General features: G+C 43.2%; 2 protein-coding genes across 10 annotated transcripts in view; one reads left to right on the top strand and one right to left on the bottom strand.

Moving 5' to 3' along the window:
• RASGEF1A (RasGEF domain family member 1A) overlaps positions 1-4942 on the top strand; it is a 40410-nt gene extending 35468 nt beyond the window's left edge. Inside the window, exons 7-13 of the mRNA XM_088841880.1 lie at positions 289-381; positions 802-904; positions 984-1063; positions 1721-1912; positions 2240-2363; positions 2763-2835; positions 3076-4942. Coding sequence (XP_088698006.1) covers positions 289-381; positions 802-904; positions 984-1063; positions 1721-1912; positions 2240-2363; positions 2763-2835; positions 3076-3100 — 690 coding nt within the window. The 3' untranslated portion in view covers positions 3101-4942. The remainder of the gene's footprint in view (positions 1-288; positions 382-801; positions 905-983; positions 1064-1720; positions 1913-2239; positions 2364-2762; positions 2836-3075) is intronic.
• CSGALNACT2 (chondroitin sulfate N-acetylgalactosaminyltransferase 2) overlaps positions 19-22182 on the bottom strand; it is a 72075-nt gene continuing 49911 nt past the window's right edge. For 4 of the 9 annotated variants that reach the window (XM_055425685.2, XM_055425693.2, XM_055425686.2 and 1 more), the window contains 2 exons: positions 21305-21593; positions 15020-15162 (listed from right to left, as the gene is read on the bottom strand). In XM_055425685.2, the coding sequence (XP_055281660.1) occupies positions 15153-15162; positions 21305-21593 (299 nt within the window). In that variant the 3' untranslated portion in view covers positions 15020-15152. Of the gene's footprint in view, positions 1451-5107; positions 5268-5832; positions 6021-11341; positions 15163-21300; positions 21594-22182 lie in introns of those variants that run through there. The other 5 variants (XM_055425688.2, XM_055425691.2, XM_088841879.1 and 2 more) reach the window with 5 other exon arrangements.

The raw sequence follows: 22182 nt of genomic DNA, 5'->3' as shown, positions 1-22182 counted from the left end.
GAGGGGAGCTCACAACTGACGCACGTGGACCTGGTTTCCTAGCGCCTGCTCCGGGGGTGGATGATGGCCACGCAGGGTGATGTGTGCTGGGCGGGGGTGGTGGTCCCAGAGGCCTCCAAGCTGATCCCTGCAGGGCTTGGGGGGATCCCCTGGGGGTCCGTCCAGCAGCCCCACTCTCCTCCCCGCTTTCAGTCTCCTCTCCCGGCTCCTTGGTTCTGGGGGTGGTGGTGGAGCAGCACCCACTGGGCAGGGTCCTTGGGCTCCGTATGACCTGCCATGTCCCCGCAGTGCCGAGGGGACGTGACCAAGACCTATAGCCTGGAGGCCTACGACAACTGGTTCAACTGCCTCAGCATGCTCGTGGCCACTGAGGTGTGCCGGGTGAGTGCCGCACGGTGGCCTCGGTGGGGCGCAGTCTCCTCCTGACCCCACGGTGCCCCCCGAGGCTCTGCCTCCCCTTCCCCGCAGAGGATGAAACTTTCTAAGTGCAGACAGGAAACTTTTATTGCCAGGGCCTTGGAAGTACCACGCCCCTGCCCCAAAGTGATGCCTTAAATTACAACAGAGACCCACTGTGGGAGCACCCCGTTGTGCCCAGCATGGTCCCCTCTGCCCGCCCTGTGGCCCAGCATCAAACCACCACGGCCTCATCTGCTGCCTCTGCAGCCTGGGCATGTCCCCTCACCCCGGTCCCACAGCTCTGTGGCCACAGGCAGCTCCCCATCGGGCTGCCCTTCGGGGGCTGGGGCTGGAGGGGACGACCCCCAAGGGGCCCAAGCTGAGTGGCCTGGCCGCCCGCAGGTGGTGAAGAAGAAGCACCGGACCCGCATGCTGGAGTTCTTCATCGACGTGGCCCGAGAGTGCTTCAACATCGGCAACTTCAACTCCATGATGGCCATCATCTGTGAGTGTGCGGCCCGGGTCCCCCTCCGGTGCTGCGGGGTCCCCTCCCCCCGCCCTCACCCTGCCTGTCACCCCTGCAGCTGGTATGAACCTTAGTCCTGTGGCGAGGCTGAAGAAAACGTGGTCCAAGGTCAAGACAGCCAAGTTTGATGTCTTAGAGGTAGGTGTCGGCCCCAGGCGGGGGCTCCCATCGAGCTCCGGCCCCTGTGAGGACGTGCTGTCCTGAGTGTCGGGTGGGTCAGCAGGCCTGGCCGTGCTGCCCCGGGAGGCGGGAAGCCCACGCACCCTCGGCACTTCTGTCAGAACCGGCACTGCCTAAAGCAGAATTCGGGGAGAGATGAGTAGGGGTTTGGCAAAGGCAGGCCGACAGCCCCAGGCTGGGCAAGTTCCCTGAAGTCCTGGGTTGTCTGGGTGGCCCAGGGGCTGGCCAGTGAGTGCGCAGCCTTTACCAGGTGTACCTGATCACAGAATCCAGTTTTGGAGAGTGTGTCTGTGGAGTTGGTCAGGTTTGGGGCTGTCAGTCTCTGCGAAAGGGCACAGGAAGGTTCTGAAAGAGGTTAAGACGCATACTCAGGAGGGAAAGAGGTGTGAGAGAGCTACTGGGACTCCTCTCCAGCTCTTCCTGTGATGCTTGGATCCTAACCCAAAGGCCTGGCCTGGTGCACAGCCAGGTGCCCTCTGAGCTTCCCCCGCTGCACTCACTGCTGGAAACGACAGGCTGCCCAGAGCTGGTTCCTGCAGAGGGTGTCCTGAGCAGGGCTGAGGGCTGAGGGCTGTGGCGGTGCAGTGCCCACCACACACTCCTGTCTGCCCACAGCACCACATGGACCCCTCCAGCAATTTCTGCAACTACCGGACAGCCCTGCAAGGGGCCACGCAGAGGTCCCAGACGGCCAACAGCAGCCGGGAGAAGATCGTCATCCCCGTGTTCAACCTTTTCGTCAAGGACATCTACTTCCTGCACAAAATCCACACCAACCACCTGCCCAACGGACACATTAACTTCAAGGTTAGCTCAGCCCCATGCCCTGTCCCTGCCCAGGGAGGGTCATGGCTGTCAAGTGACCTCCAGGTGTGCGGTGGCCCTAGCTCCGGGTGGGTGATCTGGGTACAGAGCTGGGAGACACGAGGCCCCCGAGAGTGAGGTCAGGGCGTGTTCTGGTTGGTGGTGCTGTGTTGTGGGGGGGGGCCTTCTGGGGTCCGAGTTGGCTCTGTAGGGCTACTGTGCTGTCTCACTGGGACCAAGGAGGTGAGCAGCAGACTGAAAGCAGAGCCTACGTCCCCTTCCCGAACCAAGGTTTTCCAGCTTAAGGTGAAAAATCTTCTGACCCTTCAGAAATTTTGGGAGATCTCCAGGCAGATCCATGAGTTCATGACATGGACACAGGTGGAGTGTCCCTTCGAGAAGGACAAGAAGATTCAGAGTTACCTGCTGACGGCTCCCATCTACAGCGAAGAAGGTGAGGGCCCGCCTAGACACACACTTACAAGTCACTCTGGCATGGGGTTAGTATTCCCATGCCACGCTGGGGAAGCTCAGCTCTCAGGGGTGAGTGCATGAGGGTGCGCTGCAAGCCGATGGGAGATGAAGGACAAAAAGAGATCGGGCTCCTGAGAGCAGGATGGGGCTGGGTCAGCGTGGCAGAACCAGGGAAGTCTCAGGGTCCCTAGGCAGCCGGCAGCCCCACACAGCAGACCCCTGGGGACCATCCCAGGCCAGACGTCACTGCCTGCTTGGTCTGGGAGTTCCTTCCTGGGCCTCACTCCACCCTGAGAGGGAGGGTTTGAGAAGGGTATGTGTGTCGGGGGCAGACTGACCATGTGTGGACATGGCTTCTGAGGGTCTTCTCGTCTCTCAGCTCTCTTCATCGCCTCCTTTGAAAGTGAAGGTCCAGAAAACCACATGGAAAAGGACAGCTGGAAGACCCTCAGGTAGGAGAACTCCAGGAGCAGTCTCGTGCCCCCACGACCAACCCCCAAGCCCGAGTCCACAAGGAAGGGCAAGGAGGAGGGGGAGCATCACTGAGGACTTGGGGTTTGACCTTCCCAGATCCTCCGTCTGTAGCCGGTTCCTGGCAGCCAGACCTCCCCCAGTTGCACAGGCCTGCCCTCTGCCGGTGTGGGGGAGGCCCGCGGCTGCTGACCATTTCCTCATTCCCTGCCCGCCTTTAGGAGCACTCTCCTTAACAGAGCCTGAAGGCACGGATGCGGCCTGCAGACGCTGGATGAAGCACACTTATGTACTGAGTTTTAATCTTGATTGATATGGGTTGAGATGAGGAGGCCTCACTGGCTGGGGTCCATTTTGTACATAACTTTTATGAAGAAAAAAAAATTATTTCATGCATCAACCTTTGGCACTTAACAAAGCTCTTTTGTTTCCTTTAAAATAACAGGGCAGGGCCCTGCTTTTGGGGGGGGGAGAGTATCATGGGAGATGGTGTCCATGATAACATCTTACTCTAATGAAATGTAGATTTTTATTTTCTACTTTTGATTATTAACATCTTAAAAAAAATATTTAAAAAAACCCAACCAAAACCAACGTGAGCCCTGCCTCCTTTCCAGCCAGTGTCTCTGATGTCGGGGTTAGTGCCTTAGAGGGTACTGGAGGCCAGTCTCGCCTGCAGCCGGGCCGCTGGAGGCACCGGGAAAGTGCTGCCCTCAGTGCCCAGGCCTGCGAGGGTCCGGCAGGAAGGGCTCAGGTGGCTGGGGGGGTCTCATTTGCTTATTTCTAGAAGTGCACCTTGAACACGGGCTTTCCAAAGTTTACATTTTCATTTTCCTTTATCAGGGATTTATGGGGGTCAGTGGGGAGGGAAGGGGGATACCTGGCAGCATATTTTCTGTTGGAATATGTCTGGCAAATTACTCAACTACATTTTAGGAAAAGAGAAAATCTCAAATAACTTAAGGAGGGGAATCATGGAATTGTCAGTTTTCCAGGCTATCACTTTGACACGCTTAGCCGTAATGAAGTGAAAACAAAGTACAGTGAAGGATGGGGACACTGAAAGCCACCTTGAAGTCCAAGTATAAAGTGAAAAGAAGCAACTTACAAATCAGTACCCTCCTTCCCTCTGGGTGGGGGGCTCCCCTAGCGGAACTGAAACCCAAAGTTAGCCAGGCCTGTGTCTGCTGGAGCCCATGCACATACAACCACCCAGCATCTGGAGCTGTTTTCCACACCAAGACCCGAGGCGTGCACTCCATCTTCTGACTACCTGGCCATGGGCCCACGACAGCCCTGCTTCCTCCAAGGCCAGAAGTGGGCAGTCCACACTGACTGTCTCCCTCTTGGCAGGCTTTCATTCCACCCAAGCAGACCTGGGACCACTCACCCTCTCTCCCCACATGGCTGGCGTTTGCCACAGCCCCCAGCTGGGAGGCCTGGGTGAGGATGTATCTGTTAGTTGCCAATTCCCAGAACTCCTGGGAGAGCCTGGAGATGTGACGCTGCCGCCTCAGGGGAAGGTGGCTTTGTGATCTGCTGCTGATGTCGCCCTCAGCCCTGGGTGCAGCAAGGATATTCACACTGTATTATCACAGTGTTTTTGCACTTTTCAGATGTTCTAGACAGTACATGCTGTATACTGATAGTACATATTGCTTTATGTATTTGAGATAAAGGTGTAAAACCTGAGAATCTATATTTGGAATACAGTGTTAGAACCTTTTTTGTCCACGTGTTAAGGAGCTTCCATATCAACGTGCACTTCACTGGGTCATCAGTCTAGTACCGACCTGCCACAGAGTCTACATTTGCTATTTTGTTTTTCCAATTTGACACATACCCTAACTCTGACGTTTTGGTATTTCGAGATGAACTCTGAGTATAAAGCTGTACCATAATGCAGGATGTCAGCTACTGGTGTGACTGGATGTACTTGCATCAATAAAAAACATGTTGCTCCCCTCGTCTGCCTGTTCTCTGCGCGCGGCTGTGAGGATGGTGGCTCTGATGCTGGCAGGAGGCACTGGGATGCCTGGCCAGAAGGGAGGATGAGATGCCAGGGCTACCATGGCCTTTCAGAGATGGAACAGGAACTCTCACCTCCACATTCTGACAAAGGGCTTTTCAAATAATGCAAAACAAGAAAAAATTGTACAAGAGGCAGGTTCTATCCTGCTTTCCTCAAAGACACATCCAGAAGGATATCACTAGCAGCCTTGAATTATGTGGTCATGTAAATTCAGGGCCTACCTTCAACGGCTGTCAAGCTTCCTTTGCTGCAGAGCTGATAAGACCCATTCGTGTCCATGGGCTCTGTGGGTGTCTGGCGGGGGGCTGGCAATGTTGGGGTGTGCTGGCTGATGTGCTTCTCCATCGCAGTTCTTGTTTCAGTTGGTCACATTCAGGAGCGCTAAAGGAGAGAGAGTTGTTGAGGGAGGGGCACACAAGAGCTTGTGGAAGTGAAAGAAAAGAAGTGAGATGCTGCCTTTGTCTGGACTCTCTCACGGTCAACCTGTCAGGTGCCCAGGCTGGACGAGGTCAGCTCTGCAGAACTGACGCTACTCCTCAGAGCCAGCCCATTAAAGAGCACTGCCCACAGAAACCTTTCTGTACTGAGCGGGATGCTGTGCTTTGTCATCATCCACCAGTATAGTGGTCACCAGGTGTGCCGAGGGACCGGCACGGAAATGTGGCCAGTGCAAGAGGAACAGAACTCTGACTTATTTACATTTAAATAGCTAGTGGCCACCATACTGGAGAGAGGCAAGGCCTGGGGGGCCTCGTCACCTGCTGCCCCTCTAAGTGCCTTGTGGAATGGACAGCATGAGATAGGGGCTCGGGTGTCTGTGGAGCAACTGAGGACCCCTGTGAGGATTCCTAAGTGAGTTTTGGGTCAATGAAAACACTTTTTAGGTCTTTCAACTCAACAGCATCCTTACTTTCTTGGTATAGTTAGTTTGGAAGTTACTGCATACCTCACCTGAAGAAGGAGTGGCACCTCACATGGTCTGCATCTGGGAGCTTGAGCTGGGAGTGGGAGGTGAGCTGGCTGGGCGAGCTGTGGCGCTGTCCTTCACGTGGGGGGTGGTGCCCTCCAGGCAGTGTCTCTCAAGGCGGTGTTCCCCACCCAGCAGGAGCAACAATGGGAGGCTCAGGCATGCATCTTCACAACAGTGTTAAGGGAACCATGTTGTCAAGAATAAAAGAAAATATCCATCAACAGATGCATAAAGAAGTTGTGGTACATATATACAATGGAATATTGTGAAAGAAGTGAAAGTGAAGTTGCTCAGTCGTGTCCGACTCTTTGCGACCCCATGGACTGTCGCCTACCAGGCTCCTCTGTCCATGGGATTTTCCTGGCAAGAGTACTGGAGTGGGGTGCCATTTCTTTCTCCAGGGGATCTTCCCGACCCAGGGATCGAACCCGGGTCTCCCGCATTACAGGCAGACGCTTTACCGTCTGAGCCACCAAGGAAGCCCAATGGAATATGACAAACTCTAGGTTCATCCACATAACTACAAATGACCCAATGTTGTAACATTGGGTCATTTGTAGTTAGTTATGTGGATGAACCTAGAGTTTGTCATATAGAGTGAAGTAAGCCCGAAAAAGAAATATTGTATATTAACACAAATGTATGAAATCTAGAAAAATGGTACTGACGGGTCAATCAGCAAGTCCAACACAGAGAAGAGAGCCGTGGACACAGCAGGGAGAGTAGAGGGTGGGCTGACTGGACAGAGTGGCACTGATGTACACACTGCCTCATGTTTAACAGATGGCCAGCAGGGAGCTACTGCACAGCACAGGGAGAGAGCTCCGTGCTCTGTGACGGCCGAGAGGGGAGGGGTGGGGTGGGCAGGAGGGAGGCTAAAGGAGGAGGGATACATGTATACATAGCGCTGATTCATTTTGTTGTACAGCAAAAACAATGACACAACATTATAAAGCAATTATCCAATTAGGGCTTCCCTGGTGACTCAGTGGTAAAGAATCTGCCTGCCAATGCAGGAGACGCAGGTTCAATCCCTGGTCTAGGAAAATCCCCTGGAGAAGGAATTGGCAACCCACTCCTGTATCCTTGCCTAGGAAATCCCATGGACAGAGGAGCTTGTTTCCCACAGTAGCAAAGAGTGGGACACGACTTAGTGACTGAAAACAACAAATCCTCCATTAAAAAATTTTTTTAAATGGGAGAAAAAAGAATATAAGAGAGTTAAGCACCTGCCCATTTCTGACAGCATGAAAGACTTAAAATGCTTCAGTTCAGTTGCTCAGTTGTGTCTGACTCTTTCTAACTACATAGACTGCAGCACGCCAGGCCTCCTTGTCCATCACCAACTCCCAGAGTTTACTCAAACTCATGTCCATTGAGTCAGTGATGCCATCCAACTATCTCATCCTCTGTTGTCCCCTTCTCCTCCAACCGAGCATTAGGGTCTTTTCAAATGAGTCAGTTCTTCGCATCAGGTGGCCAAAATATTGGGAGTTTCAGCTTCAGCATCAGTCCTTCCACAGAATATTCAGGACTGATTTCCTTTAGGATGGACTGGTTGGATCTCCTGGCTGTCCAAGGGACTCTCAAGAGTCTTCTCCAACACCACAGTTCAAAAGCATCAATTCTGCACTCAGCTTTCTTTATAGTCTAACTCTCATATCCATACATGACTACTGGAAAAACCATAGCTTTGACTAGACAGACCTTTGTTGGTAAAGTAATGTCTCTCTGCTTTTTAATATGATGTCTAGGTTGGTCATAACTTTTCTTCCAAGTAGTAAGCATCTTTGAATTTCATGGCTGTAGTCACCATCTGCAGTGATTTTGGAATCCAAGAAAAAAATCTGTCACTGTTTCCACTATTTCCCCATCTATTTGCCATGAAGTGATGGGACCAGATGCCATAATCTTAGTTTTCTGAATGTTGAGTTTTAAGCCAGCTTTTTCATTCTCCTCTTACACCTCAAGCGGCTCTTCAGTTCTTCTTCACTCTCTGCCATAAGGGTAGTGTCATCTGCATATCTGAGGTTATTGATATTTCTCCCAGCAATCTTGATTCCAGCTTGTGCTTCATCCAGCCCAGCGTTCCTCATGATGTACTCTGCATATAAGTTAAATAAGCAGGGTGACAATATACAGCCTTGATGTACTCCTTTCCTGATCTGGAACCAGTCTGTTCCATGTCCAGTTTTAACTGTTGCTTCTTGACCTGCATACAGACTTCTCAGGAGGCAGGTTAGGTGGTCTGGTATTCCCATCTCTTGAATTTTCCAGTTTGCTGTGATCCACACAGTCAAAGGCTTTGGCGTATTCAATAAAGCAGAAGTAAATGTTTTTCTGGAACTCTCTTGCTTTTTCAATGATGTTAGCAATTTGATCTCCGGTTCCTCTGCCTTTTCTAACTCCAGCTTGAACATCTAGAAATTCATGGTTCACGTACTGTTGAAGCCTGGCTTGGAAAATTTTGAGCATTACTTTGCTAGCATGTGAGATGAGTGCTTAAATGCTCACCTACTGAAATTGACTGATAAAACTATGCAAAACTTTAACATCCAAGTAAAGGCAGAAACTCACAGCTTTAATTTTCAGTCCACAAGGGGGTCAGAGAAGAAAGTCCAGAGCCTGCTCAAGAAGGGTCAGTAGGAGATCTTAGCCCATAAAGCTGACATACCAAAGAGCCACCCCTCAGCATAACAGTGAACTTGAAATAAAACACTCCTACTCCAATCCCACCAAGAAGCTAAGGAAGACTGCCTGTTTTGAACCTCAGCACTCCATGGGAATGAATGCAGAGAATTTACCCCTGATAATTGACAACCACAAATCAATGAGTTTCACAAAGTTTTACAGCACAACTCACACTGGTCAAAAAAACTTCAAGCTCAGAATTTAGTTTAACATGGCCCTGAACTGGTATTGTCCCTAAGCTACCTAGTAGAAGCAAAAGTTCTAATCTATATTCTAGTTGGAAAAGTCTCTCCTTAGCTGTGTATAATATACCATTAAATCCACCTACTAGATTTTAAAAATTTTCATTTCCAGATGCTCTATTTGGATAAATTCTGTATAAATTACCTACTTATATAGATGCTCTATTTTTGTCCAAATCTACTTGGACAAAATTCTGAATAACTGGAATGTAACACAGAAAGGCAAAGGTTGGAAAATATGAAACAGACTTAACATATGTTATTAGAGTTACAAAAGGAAAAAGAATGAGGCAGAGACAACAATGAAAATGTAACAGCTGAGAATCTTTCAGAACTAACAAAAGACAACCCAATTAGCCCAAAGATTCTCAAGCAGGATCAGAAGGGGGAAAAAAAAAGTCTGCATACAGACATATCACAGTGATTCAGAATAGAGATAAAGAAGAGATTTTAAAGACAGCCAGAGGAAAAAAGGTTGATTACCTTTAATGGCATATCAACTGTTAAACTGATAGCTTATTTCACAATAGAAATAACAAGGCAGAAGACAGTGGAATCCTAACATCCATCAGTGTGCTGTGGAATTAAAGAACCCCAGCTAGAGTTGCAACAGGCCAGGAGGGGTAGTTCTCATACCCAGCTATGCATCATCAATTACTCCAAACAGCAAGAAAGGCAGCAAACATTTCCATCACAGGAAGGTGTTGCCTGCTTTATCACCAACCAGGAAGAGAGAAAGCTTCTCTTTTTCTTCAGAGAGTACAGAAGCCCACCAACTAGAATGAACTCCCAGCTTCCTCCAATGAACGTTTCGGTTAATACAGTTCCTCCCAATTCCCCGTTTTACCATATAGAAGCAAGTTTCCTTTTCTGATCTGCCTATGGCCCACTGTAGTTCACTTATTCTGAACTGCAATTCCTCTGGCTATTCCTGAGTAAATTCGCTTTTCCTGGTCAAATAGCTTAATATATTATTACAGTTGACAGTGCTAAAAAATTTCTCAACCTAGACTTCTAAACCCTTCAAAAATATTTCTTAAATGAGATAAAGATATTTATAAACTAAAATAGAGTCTGGCATAATGCCTTCGCCAAAAGAAATTCTAAAGGATGAATCTTGACTCTACAACATGAAAATTTCCATATGAATCACAGATCTAAATATAAAATGCAATCAATAAAGCACTTAAAAGAAAACATGAACATTTAATCTTTAGAGTAGGCAAAGGATTTTAAAATTGGACACCAAAATCACTAGCCATAAAAGAAAGCGGATAAACTGGACTTTATTACTAACAACTTCTGCTTATTAACAGGTAATATTAAGAGAATGAAGACCAGTCCCCTGACTGGCAGAAGATATTTACAATATATAAAATCTGACAAAAGACTCATATCCACAGTACAGAAGTAACTCCTATACATCAATTAAAAAAAAAAAAGTCCATGAAAGAAAAAAGGGCAGAAAAATGGAATAGGCATTTCACAGAGAAAATATTCAAATGGCCAATATGCATCTGAAAAGATACTCAACATCACTTTCCTAATGAAAAGCTAAAATCAAAATTAAAAAACTGTACACATTCAACAAAAATTAAGGAGTCTGAATTTAATACGTTGAAAATACTGGTGGGGACGATATGAACCAATGAGATCTCTCATATGTGGCTGGTAGGGGTTCAATTATTTGGAAGGACTGAGACAAATTTGACAACACTTGGTAAGACTATTTAAGAAAAAAGAAAAGCACAAATAAACAACATCAAGAATAAAAGGAGGTTATCATGATTGATCCCATACATATTACACAGATAACAAGAGGAAATGGCAAACAGCTTTGTGTGTTTCATCTAAAATTTCAAGTTTATACGTATAAATTCCTAACAAACAGCACCTTACCTAAAATAACTCAATCAAAACTGACTCTAGAAGAAACAGAAAATGTGAACAGTTCTACAGTCATTAAATAAATTGAGCTCATGATCAGAGATTTTCCTGTGTAGAAAGGTTCAGGCCCAGGCAGCTTTCAGGAAGTTTTGTCAAATATTCTAAGGAAGAAATAATTACAGTCATACAAAACTTTTCTAGAAACACAGTACAAAGGAACACCTGTAACTTAGTTTATAAGCGAGCAAAACCTTTACAGAAAAGTCCAAGAATGAGAAAGGATGTACAATATATAGGCAATCTTATTCATGAACACAGATAAAAAACACCTGAAAAAAGTACTTATATATACAACACCCATACACAAATATATAGAGATATGCAAATAAATGTTTGCATATGCATGCAAACCGAATCCAGCAATGTGTAAGGATCATATATCAGGACAGATTGGTGTTTACCCCAGGAATGCAAGGGTACTTCAGAAAATTAATTCGTCAATTTAACATATTGAAGATGGGAAAAATCATATAATCATCTCAAAAGATATAGTAAAAATATTTAACAAATGCTTTCAAGCATGATAAAAACTTGCCAAGTGGTAATAGAAGGTAACTTTATTAACTTAATAAAGGGTATTTATTACAAAAAAATACCATACTTACTGATGAAACTGTGAACATCTCCCTTGAAATCAGAAATATGGGCAGGAAGTCCACTATTACCACTTCCAATCAACACTGCAAAACAAATCCTAACAAGCACAGTTTAAAACAAGAAAAATATATAGAAATTGAAAATAAACAAAACTTCTCTATTACTCATAGATATATAATTGTGTAACAGAAAAAATGCCAACTAGAAATACAATATTAGAATTGTTTGGGACTTCACTGGTAGTCTAGTGGTTACAACTGTACTCTTTCAATGCAGGAGGCATGGGTTAGATCCCTTAGATCAGGAAACTAAGATCCCAAGTGCTGGTGTGGAAAAAAAAAAATTGTGTTCAGGTTACTGAACACAAAAATTAACACAAATCAGTTTGATTTCTAAATACCAGCAAAAAATAAAAAGAAAAAAGAAAAACAAAAGATATTTACAGTGGCATCAAAAATGCAAACTAGGAAAAAAAGCTTTAAAAAATACATGTAAATCCACTGTGTCAAAAAGTACAAAACTTAACTGAAGATAATAAAGACCAAAATACATGATATCATGTTCAAGGACTGGAGGGCTCTGTATGATAAAATGTACCTTTTCCCCAAAGTGATCTTATAGATTCAATGAGATTCTAAAAAAAATTCACAAAAGTTTTCATGAAACTTAACAAGCTTATTCTAAAACTTTTATGAAAGTACAAAGGTTACAAGTAACCATGACAATCATTAAGAACAAAGCTATGTATGAGGTATTCAGAAGATAATACAGAACAGCAGCTTTAAGATACGTTTCTCCATTATTATGTCAAAAATTAATGATAAAAAGAATACATAAAGGAAAAAAGAGTAACTAAACACATTAAAGTTAATTTTTATTCATCAAAAAGTACCATCAAGAATGGGAAAGACAAGCCACATCCCATAGAAGATATTTGCAAACATTTAACCAGTAAGAATTGGTACTCAGAATATGTGAAGAATTCCTATGAATTTATAATAATGGGCAAAAGACTGGAAATGAAAATTATAACTACAATTCATGCCTAAAGCCCACTAGATTAGCAAGAATTAAAAATCTGACATAATTAAGTATTGCCAGGGATGCAAAGTCAATCTCTTACAGTGCTGGAAGTGGTCCACTTTGGGAATTAAGTTGAATATACACACAACTGGTGACTGAGCATCATTACTCCTAGAGAAGTTCTCAAATGCTGGTAAGAGACACGCACAGCAGTATTCATGGCAACATTGCTTATGATAGCAAAAGCAAATTAGGAAACAAACAAAAAAACTGAGTGATCCAAATACCTGTAAAGAGCAGAAAGAATACTGCAGTATATTCATTTAGTGGAATACTAATCAGTAATTAAAATGAATTAATTTTGAGATTAACATGAGTGAACCAAAAAAAAAACCACAGTTAGAGAATATATGATGAAATAATACACATATTAATTCAAAACAGGCAAAATAGTCCATTGTGTAGATATACATACATAGTTGGGAAAACAGTGAAGAAAAATAAGTGAAAAATTATCACAAAAATCATCAGGATAGTGACTAATACGGACAGAGTGAGGGTATGTGATTAAGAAAGTGCACATAGAGACCTTTCACCAACAAAGTTTGAGATTCTAATCTGAATAGCTGCTACACTGGTGTTGGCATCACTATTCTTTAAAGTACACAATTATATGTCATGCAATTTTATGTATTTGATACTTTTCAACAGAAAGAAATTAGCTTATCACATTTTCATTTAACTTTTGGTAATAAAATACTTTATTGGTACCTCTTACTATCAAAAACATAGTAATGTTTCCATTGCTTAGCTTGTTTTCTTAAAAAAAAGAAAAAATTCATTTGGTTCTGTCAAAAAACAAGCTACAACTCACTTCTGTAAATAATTAGGTTCTCTCACTTTAAATATCTTAATTCACTGGTCTTTACAATAAATAACTACATATAAAAGGAGACAATGACCTGAACAATTTTGCAGAGAACACTGTACACATCTTAAAAAACCAAGCCTAAATGCTATCCCAACTTAATACTTAAAAGAATGTTCAGTAAGAGTTATTGTAAAATTGAATTCATATAGCACCAAGAAGTTTGGGACCTATAATATTTCAGATGACATGATATACGGAGCAAGAAGAATAATGATGTGTCTTCCATGAATTCTCAGGGGTTTATATACAATAGAAAGCATTCCGCATAGGTCCCTTTTAAAAGCCAAAGGTTCAAAAATCTATGCATGCCTTTCACCACATCTCCAATTTGTGGCTATAGAGATTGACCCTATGGCAAAAGATCCATGTGTGATAAACAGCACAGTACAGTCCTATCTGAATATAACTGCTTACTCATCTTGTCTCATTAATATAATTTATACCTCAATTAAAACATTATTCTATCTCCAATTATATATTTCCCTAAAATACTCTATATTTCCATTTAGACAATGTTCTGCTCTGCTCCTTTCCTTGAATCAGTATGATCTTATGGCATACCTCACTAAATTGTTTGGTTTTTCTCCTCTCAGTGAAACTTCACCTCAATTCAAAGTATAATAATGTAAATACAGATGTAGCATAATCAACATATAAGACAAAAAGGATAATACAAACATATGGATCCATGCTAAATGAGACAACACAAAGCAAAAAACAGACAACACTATGCTATATTCATCTATTCTGAACCACAAGAAGGCCCTGCTAGAGCCCTGGCTCACGTAAACTGATGTTCCCAGACACCCCTAGTGTCCTGTACTCCAGCATAACTTACTGTTACATTTAAGGTGTTTCCATATTTGTTTGTTTGTTCAGAACAGCCTATAGCAACTCTGACTCCTAATCCTAAACATGATGATAAATTAGTAACACATTATATTTTTAATCAAGTCATAGATTCTATCCTTAGTATTTTCTACTATTACACATTTGTTTAAAAATAGACATTCAGGGGGCTAGGCAACACAAAGCTGAGGAATTTTTATCTCTGCCTGCTCTTCATTAGTTGGGAATTTTAGATATGTCGTTTAGTTATCCTCCGCTTCAGTAAAATAGGATTCTTTAAGCAAATGACCAAAGATCTTCATTTAAAACCAAGCAGGTTGACTCAGTGGTCAGCAGGTGAAGAACCCTTGTTGACACACTTCATCCATAACACTCCATCCTCTCTAAAGGAACAGGATGTTCCAACCTACCTTGAGCACAACACATTCCACCCCTCAGCCCAGATGCAATCAGGATACACATCAGCACATGAAGCCAGATAGAAATTAACTCAAGACTACCCTTAGAACAAATACCAGATTTTGATTTGTCAATGATCCATAGTGAGGTATGCTCAGAAAAAGAGACTTTGTATTGCAACGCTGCTTTTCTCACACCAAGTTAAACTGCTGAAGTAACATCAGCAAGAACACAAAAGCATGTCTTCCTGAAAGAGGCACTGCATCTGGAATTGGAATTAAGGCTAAACAAATAGTGCTGGTTTGTGGTTCAGACTAATGTGTCAACGATTACATTAACCAATAGCTTCGCTATTTGTCCTGTATGCCTGTTTGTGAAGATGTGTCTCTATCTCCTCCCTGAAGACCAGCATTCCCAGGTGCGAGTGAGAAGCCTCGTTCATGGCTTTGGACTGGATGCACATGCGGTACTGCTCAGGGGTCAACTCGTCAGCACAGCGCTTCTCATGCCAGAGGTGGAAAAGACCAGGAACTGGAGTCCGAATCACAATCAGGTCACTATGTAAGTATTTTCGATACAGATGAACATCTTCTCCACCCCAACCTTTTACTTCCATGTCAAATCCACCTGTAGAATCAAAACTCATATTATTAAATAGCTGCCTGGCAGAGCACAGTCAAACCTGATAAAGATTTAAACATTCTGCTTCAAATGAGATGACATGTATAATCTAAAGACACCTGAAGTAGAGGACTGACATCTTGGCTTAGAAATATAGTTATCAGCTGACAGCTGGAAGGTCAGGGGTCTGTTGTTGAGTATCAAAATATTTGAGAATACTTTTGCAACTTCAGTTTTATAGAAAACCTCTAGAAAGTCAAATAAAGGAGAAGGAAACCTAAATCACCCATAATATCACCACCGTTAATGTTTTATGGTGTTTTCCTTCTATCCTTTGCGATCCAATTTTTGAGTCACAGAAAATTTTCCAGAGGGGAAAACGGAAGAAATGGGCCAAGTGGGACACATAAAATTGAGAACGGACACACAGATGATTGAAAGCCACATTAGTGGGTGAAATTACTAATAAAGTTTACAAGGAAAACAGGGCCCAGGTCTAATTGCTAAGAAATGCCCAATATCTAGAGGGCAAACAGGCAGAGAAAGTTAGCAAAAGAGGCTGAGGCAGCCCCAGAGGATGGAGAGAATTCTGGAAACCATGTCATCACAGCAGTCAAGTGAGGAAAGTATCCTGAAGAAATGGTCATGTGCTGTTCAGTTAAAGAGAATCAAGTAGACTTGGCAACGTTAAATGTCACTTACAGCCTTACCTAGAGCATAGGAGATCAAGTTCACACTATTTTTAAGTTGGTTTAGGCTGAACTGACTTTAAAGAAACATGGAGAATACAAACTATTTTGAGTTTTTTGAAGAGCTAGAAAAGATTCTGAAAGATGGAGAAAAAATTAATTCTTTAATTAAAATCAAGGTTTCCAAATGATGTCTTTTATCAAATAATTCCATTCACTTAATTTCATACTTACAGGATGACAAGAATACTGAGATCTCTGAAAAGTATTATTTTAACTAATCATAGCTTTCATAAATGCTATGTTTGGTATATCTTGGCTTTTCTTACTTGTAGATATGAATAAGTTCCTCAAATATTAGAGATGGTGTAGACAGTGAAAATAAATAGAGGACTTCTTGTTTCTGTCCAGCATGTACAGACAGACCTTCACTCCATCCTTCTAACAAATAAAAAGTTGAATAAACTGAAAACTCTAACTCTTCTCAGATCCCTCAGAGAAATAAAGTCACAGGGCAAACTGCTCTTCCCTAAACTGAAGAGATAGATAGGTGTGTAAGACAGACTCACAACTATTAATGTTAGAGAAGAAACAGACTAGAAGAAATCTCCAGGGGAACCAGTACAGGGGTAGGAACGTCTGAACTGATGACCTGCTAGAGGCTCAGTGGGAAATCTCAGCTTTGGAAACTCCAGGAGGGCCCACACGCCTTTGTGAGTTTACCCCTAGGTCTCCAGGTTCTCACAGCGAAGACTGCAGAAAAATCCCCAGTGCTTTCAGGAGGGGGAAAGCAACCATTCTGAAATATGCCAGGGTGTTTTTTGTTCTTAACAAGGTCTACCCTCAGGAAAAACTATCCTACCAGAGCCTAACCTATCTGGGGGAAAGGATATAGCCAACTAGTCCACTCTAGCCATCCTGTCCTACCTAAGACTGGGGGCAGTGTCTGAGAAATGACTGAAAAATTCATGGTCCAGACTCACAGGATCACTAAAGAAAGGACTGAGACCTTACCATAGGACTATAGAACACTTGTCTTCTCCCACGCCTCACCATCACGTCACTGAAGGCCTATTTACGTCAGTGCTCTTTACCCAGTATACATTATGTTCAGCTATGAAAAAAAAAGTTAGGCAAACTGAAGGTCAAAAAAGACTGAAGAGGAAGAGCATCAGAACCAGACTCAGATATGGCAGGGATGCTGGAACTACAGGACTGTGAATTTAAAACAACTATGGTTAATACACTAAGGGCTGTAATGGAAAAAGACAATATGCAAGAACTGATGGGCAATGAAGCAGAGATAGAGTCTAAGAATGAATCAAAAGAAATGTTAAAGATAAAAAGCAGTAACGAAAAATGCCTTTGCAGGGCTCACTAGGAGACTGGACTTGGCTGAGGAAAGATCTCTAAACTTGAGGACATGTGAATAGAAACTTCCAAGACTGAAAAGCAAAGAGAAAGAAGACTGGAGGTGGGGGAAAAAAGAAAAAAAACAGAACAGAATATCCAAGAACTATGGGACAACTACCAAAGGTATAACATTTGTGTAATGGGACAGCCAGAAGGAAACAGGGAAAGGAATACTAGCTCCAAATGAAAGAGGCGAAATTGCAAACAAGTGCTGCTGAGGGGCCGGGGCTCCCTGTCTCCCCCAGCCCATATTCACAGGATAGAGGCTCTCCACAAGGGAGAGGGAGTTGGTGATGGACAGGGAGGCCTGGCATGCTGCAGTCCATGGGGTTGCAAAGACTTGGACATGACAGAGAGACTGAACTAAAGAGGGAGACGGGCCCTTTGGCTCCCACCTAATGTTCTGATCATAAGGCAGGGGTGTTCCTCTGAGAGAACTGTGCCACCATCTCCACTCCCAGGTCTCTGTGCCACCATCTCCACTCCCAGGTCTCAAGCAGAGACTCAGAGCTTTTTAGGGGAAGAGACAGTCCATAAGAACAAATACTCCAGAGCTCTTCCCAAAGGAATTGACTTTATCTGAAAGAAAGTGTACAGAAATTAGGCCTATAGGGGCTCCTGTAAATATTGGAGATTTGGTGATGAAAAATTAAGAGGTGGCTGGTAGCCCATTAGAGCAAGCTAAAATGCAGGCCACCCAGTTTACCAGAAAGGAAGGAAGAGAAACAGCTAAGAGCCATCCTGGGGTCCAAACAAACCTCAAAAACTTGCCTCCAAAACTACCCTACAAAAGGGTTTAAGAGCTTCTCTGATGGCTCAAATGGTAAAGAATCTGCCTGCAATGAAGAAGACCTAGGTTCAATCCCTGGGTCAGGAAGATCCCCTGGAGGACAAAATGGCAACCCACTCCAGTTTTCTTGCCTGGAGAATTCCATGGACAGAGGAGACTGGTGAGCTACAGTCCATGGGTCACAGAGAGTCAGACACTGAGCTGAGCGACTAACACTTTCAAAAGGATTTAGTTTAATCCGTTCAGACTGGAGCAATCTATGTCCCAGAGCACTGTCCTGTGAGCAAATTAATGCAGCCTAAAATGGCAACTCACTCCAGTGTTCTTGCCTGGAGAATCCCAAGGATGGCGGAGCCTGGTGGGCTGCCGTCCATGGGGTCGCGCAGAGTCGGACACGACTGAAGTGACTTAGCAGTAGCAACAGCCAGGTGCGACACAAACAGAGGCATGGGAGGAGACAGTGAAAAAGAGATTCACTCAATCCAAGGCCATCCCAGGATGACTGTACACATGCCCTGATGAGTGACATGAGAAGTGACATGAGACGGAGGATGGGGAGCCACAATTCACTAAAATAGTAAAGCCAAGTCAGTTAATAAACAAGTAAAGGTAAAACAAAATATAAGCCCTGGAGGCAGGGGAAATTAATGTCTAGAATCAACACAATATATAACTTAAATGTCTCATTTTCAAAAAAGAAAGGTATTGAAAGAAACAAAACTGTGACCTATATAACAAAAGAGAAGCAGACAACAGAAACTGCCTATGAGAGGGACCAGATGTCAGTTTTTAGCAAAGATTTCGAAACAACCATTATAAATATGTTCAAAGAATTAAGAGAAATCATGCTTAAAGAACAGAAAGATGACAATGTCTCATCAAGTAGAGAACATTTATAAAGAGATAGAAATTATATATTTTTAATAAGAGAGATTCTGGAGTTAAAAAGCACCATAACTCAAATGAAAAATTGACTAGAGCAGCTCAACAAGTAGATCCGAACTAACAAAAGAATCAGAGAACCTGAAGACAGATCAGTTGAGATTATGTTACACAAAGACAAGAGGAAATGGATGAAGAAAAATGAACATGTCTCAAAGATATGTGAATACCATTAACTGCACCAATATACATCTGATAGGAACATGAAGGGACAGAGAGAAAGGAGCGGTGAGAAATAACACAGGTCAGGAGGCGATGATGGATCCTTACTATTTTATTAAGCAAGAAATCAAGGGAAAAATTTATTAGTTTCACTTAATAGTCTTTTTATCACTATTTGCTGATTTTCCATCATTTGTTACAGAGATAAAAAGACAACGTGGAGGAATTTCCAAAGCAAATGGCTGACTATAAAAATGAAGGTAAAAATGGACATATATTTATGTATTCTATTAAAAATACATCAGCTTCTCAGAGCAAAATTCAGGCTTAAACTTAAGAAAGCAGGGAAAACCACCAGGCCAACCAGGTACAACTTAAATCAAATCCCCTATGCATATATAGTGGAGGTGACAAATAGATTCAAGGGATTAGATCTAGTAAACAGAGTGCCTGAAGAACTACGGATATTGCACACTGCCTCCGTAATATTGCACAAGAGGCAGTGAACAAAATCACCCCAAAGAAAAAGAAAAGCAAGAAGGCAAAGTGGTTGTCTGAGGAGGCTTTACAAATAGCTGAAGAAAGAAGTGAAAAGCAAGGAAGAAAGGGAAAGGTACACCCAACTAAACGTAGAGTTCCAGAGAAAAGCAAGGAGAGACAAGAAAGCCTTCTTCAATGAACAATGCAAAGAAATAGAGGAAAACAACAGAAGGGGAAAGACCAGAGAGCTTGTCAAGAAAACTGAAAATATCAAAGGAACATTTCATCCAAAGATGGGTACAATAAAGGACAGAAACAGTAAAAACCTTTAGAAGCAGAAGAGATAAAAAAAGAGACAAAGAATACACATAATAATTGTATAAAAAAGATCTTAATGACATCAATAACCATGATGGTGTGGCCATACACCCAGAGCCAGACATTCTGGAGTGTGAAGTCGAGTGGGCCTTAGGAAGCACTGCTGTCAATAAAGCTAGTGGAGGTGATGGAATTCCAGCAGAGCTATTTAAAATCCTAAATGATGCTATCAAAGTGCTGCACTCAATGTGTCAGCAAATTTGGAAAACCCAGCAGTGGCCACAGGACTGGAAAAGGTCAATCCTCATCCCAATTCCCAAGAAGGGCAGTACTAAAGATTGTTCAGACCACTGGACAATTGCACTCATCTCCTATGCTAGTAAGGTCATGCTCAAAATCCTTCAGGCTAGGCTTCAGCATTATGTGAACGAGAACTTCCAGATATCCAAGCTGGGTTTAGAAAAGGCAGAGGAACCAGAGATCAAATTGCCAACAGCCGCTGGATCATAGAGAAAGCAAGGGAATTCCAGAAAAACATATGCCTCTGTTTCACTGACTATGCTAAAGCCTTTGACTGTGTGGATCATAACAAACTGTGGAAAACTTTTTAAAGAGATAGGAATACCAGATCATCTTACCTGTCTCCTGAAAAACCTGTATGCCAGTCAAGAAGCAATAGTTAGAATTCTGTATGGAACAACTGATTGTGCAGGACTGCAAAAGGAGTATGACAAGGCTGTTTATTGTCACCCTGTTTACTTAACTTTTACATAGAACACATTATGAGAAATGCTGGGCTGGATGAGTCACAAGCTGGAACCAAGATTGCCGGAAGAAGCATCAACAACCTCAGATATGCAGATGATACCACTCTAACGGCAGAAACTGAAGCAGAACTAAAGTACCTCTTGATGAGGGTTAAGGAGGACAGTGAAAAAGCCAGTTTAAAACTAAATATTAAAAAAACTAAGATCATAGCATCTGGCCCCATCACTTCATGGCAAATAGACAAGGAAAACGTGGAAGCAGTGACAGATTTCTTCTTGGGCTCTAAAATCAATGTGGATGGTTACTGCAGCCATGAAATTAGAAGACAACTGCTTCTTGGCAGGAAAGCTATGACAAACCTAGACAGTATGTTAAAAAGCAAAGACATCACTTTGCCAACAAAGGTCCATACAGTCTTTCCAGTAGTCACATATGATTGTGAGAGCTGAACCATAAAGAAGGCAGAGCGCCAAAGAATTGATGCTTTCGAACTGTGGTGCTGGAAAAGACTCTTGAGAGTCCCTTGGACAGCAAGGAGATCAAACTAGTTAATCTTAAAGGAAATCAACCCTGAATACTCACTCACTGGAAGGACTGATGCTGAAGCTGAAGCTCCAATACTTTGGCCACCGGATGCAAACAGCCAACCCATTGGAAAAGACCCTGATGCTGGGAAAGATTGAAGGCAGGAGGCGAAGAGGGTGCCAGAGGATGAGCTGGCTGGATGGCATCACCAATGCAATAGACATGAACTTGGGCAAACTCCGGGAGATGGTGAGGAAGAGGGAAGCCTGGCATGCTGTAGTCCACAGGGATGCGGAGTCGGACATGACTTGGCAACTGAACAACAACAATACGCAGTGGAAAGGGAGCCCCTGAGTGAATCAGGAAACATGGAACGAATAAATCAGGTTTCAGCTTGCTTCCTTAAACTATGCTCTGATGCTTTATTTTTGCTGGGTAAGACTGATGGTGGGGTGGGGCAGGTAGCTTAGATCAGATTCTTCATGGTCAACTTGGTTTAGGGGAGTGGATGACTAAGCCAGTGATTCCAAGTCCCTTACTCCAACTACAACCAGAACTAGAGACAAGAGATTTTTTTCCCCCCATTTGTTTTAAATACTGAAATTCTGCATTATGTTCAAAAGACAAATAAAAGGTGGTTTCCTTTCTAAATAAAAAAATATGAAAGCCCTTGAGCTAGATAATCCAACATTACTTCTAGCTGTAATGATCTGTGATTACAACACCAAAGTTAGCTACAGACCTTTCGTTACATTACTAGAAACAATCGCAAACATGGGTATTTTATCTTTATGACCTCATTTTTCTAGTCAAAGACTCTAATAATAAACTTATTTTGTCTTTCATATTTCCAGACTCTTCAGCTAATCTCAGATATTCAAAATTTATTAGGAAAACATTAAAATCTGAGACCTTTTAGAAAAATGTCTTAAGATATTA

Source organism: Moschus berezovskii, chromosome 12 (genome assembly GCF_049115385.1).
Source record: "Moschus berezovskii isolate FMDL1 chromosome 12, NW_MosBer_1.0, whole genome shotgun sequence".
NCBI lineage: Eukaryota > Metazoa > Chordata > Mammalia > Artiodactyla > Moschidae > Moschus > Moschus berezovskii.
Note: the sequence above shows the minus strand (reverse complement) of the source record. Positions and strands in the feature narration are given on the sequence as shown.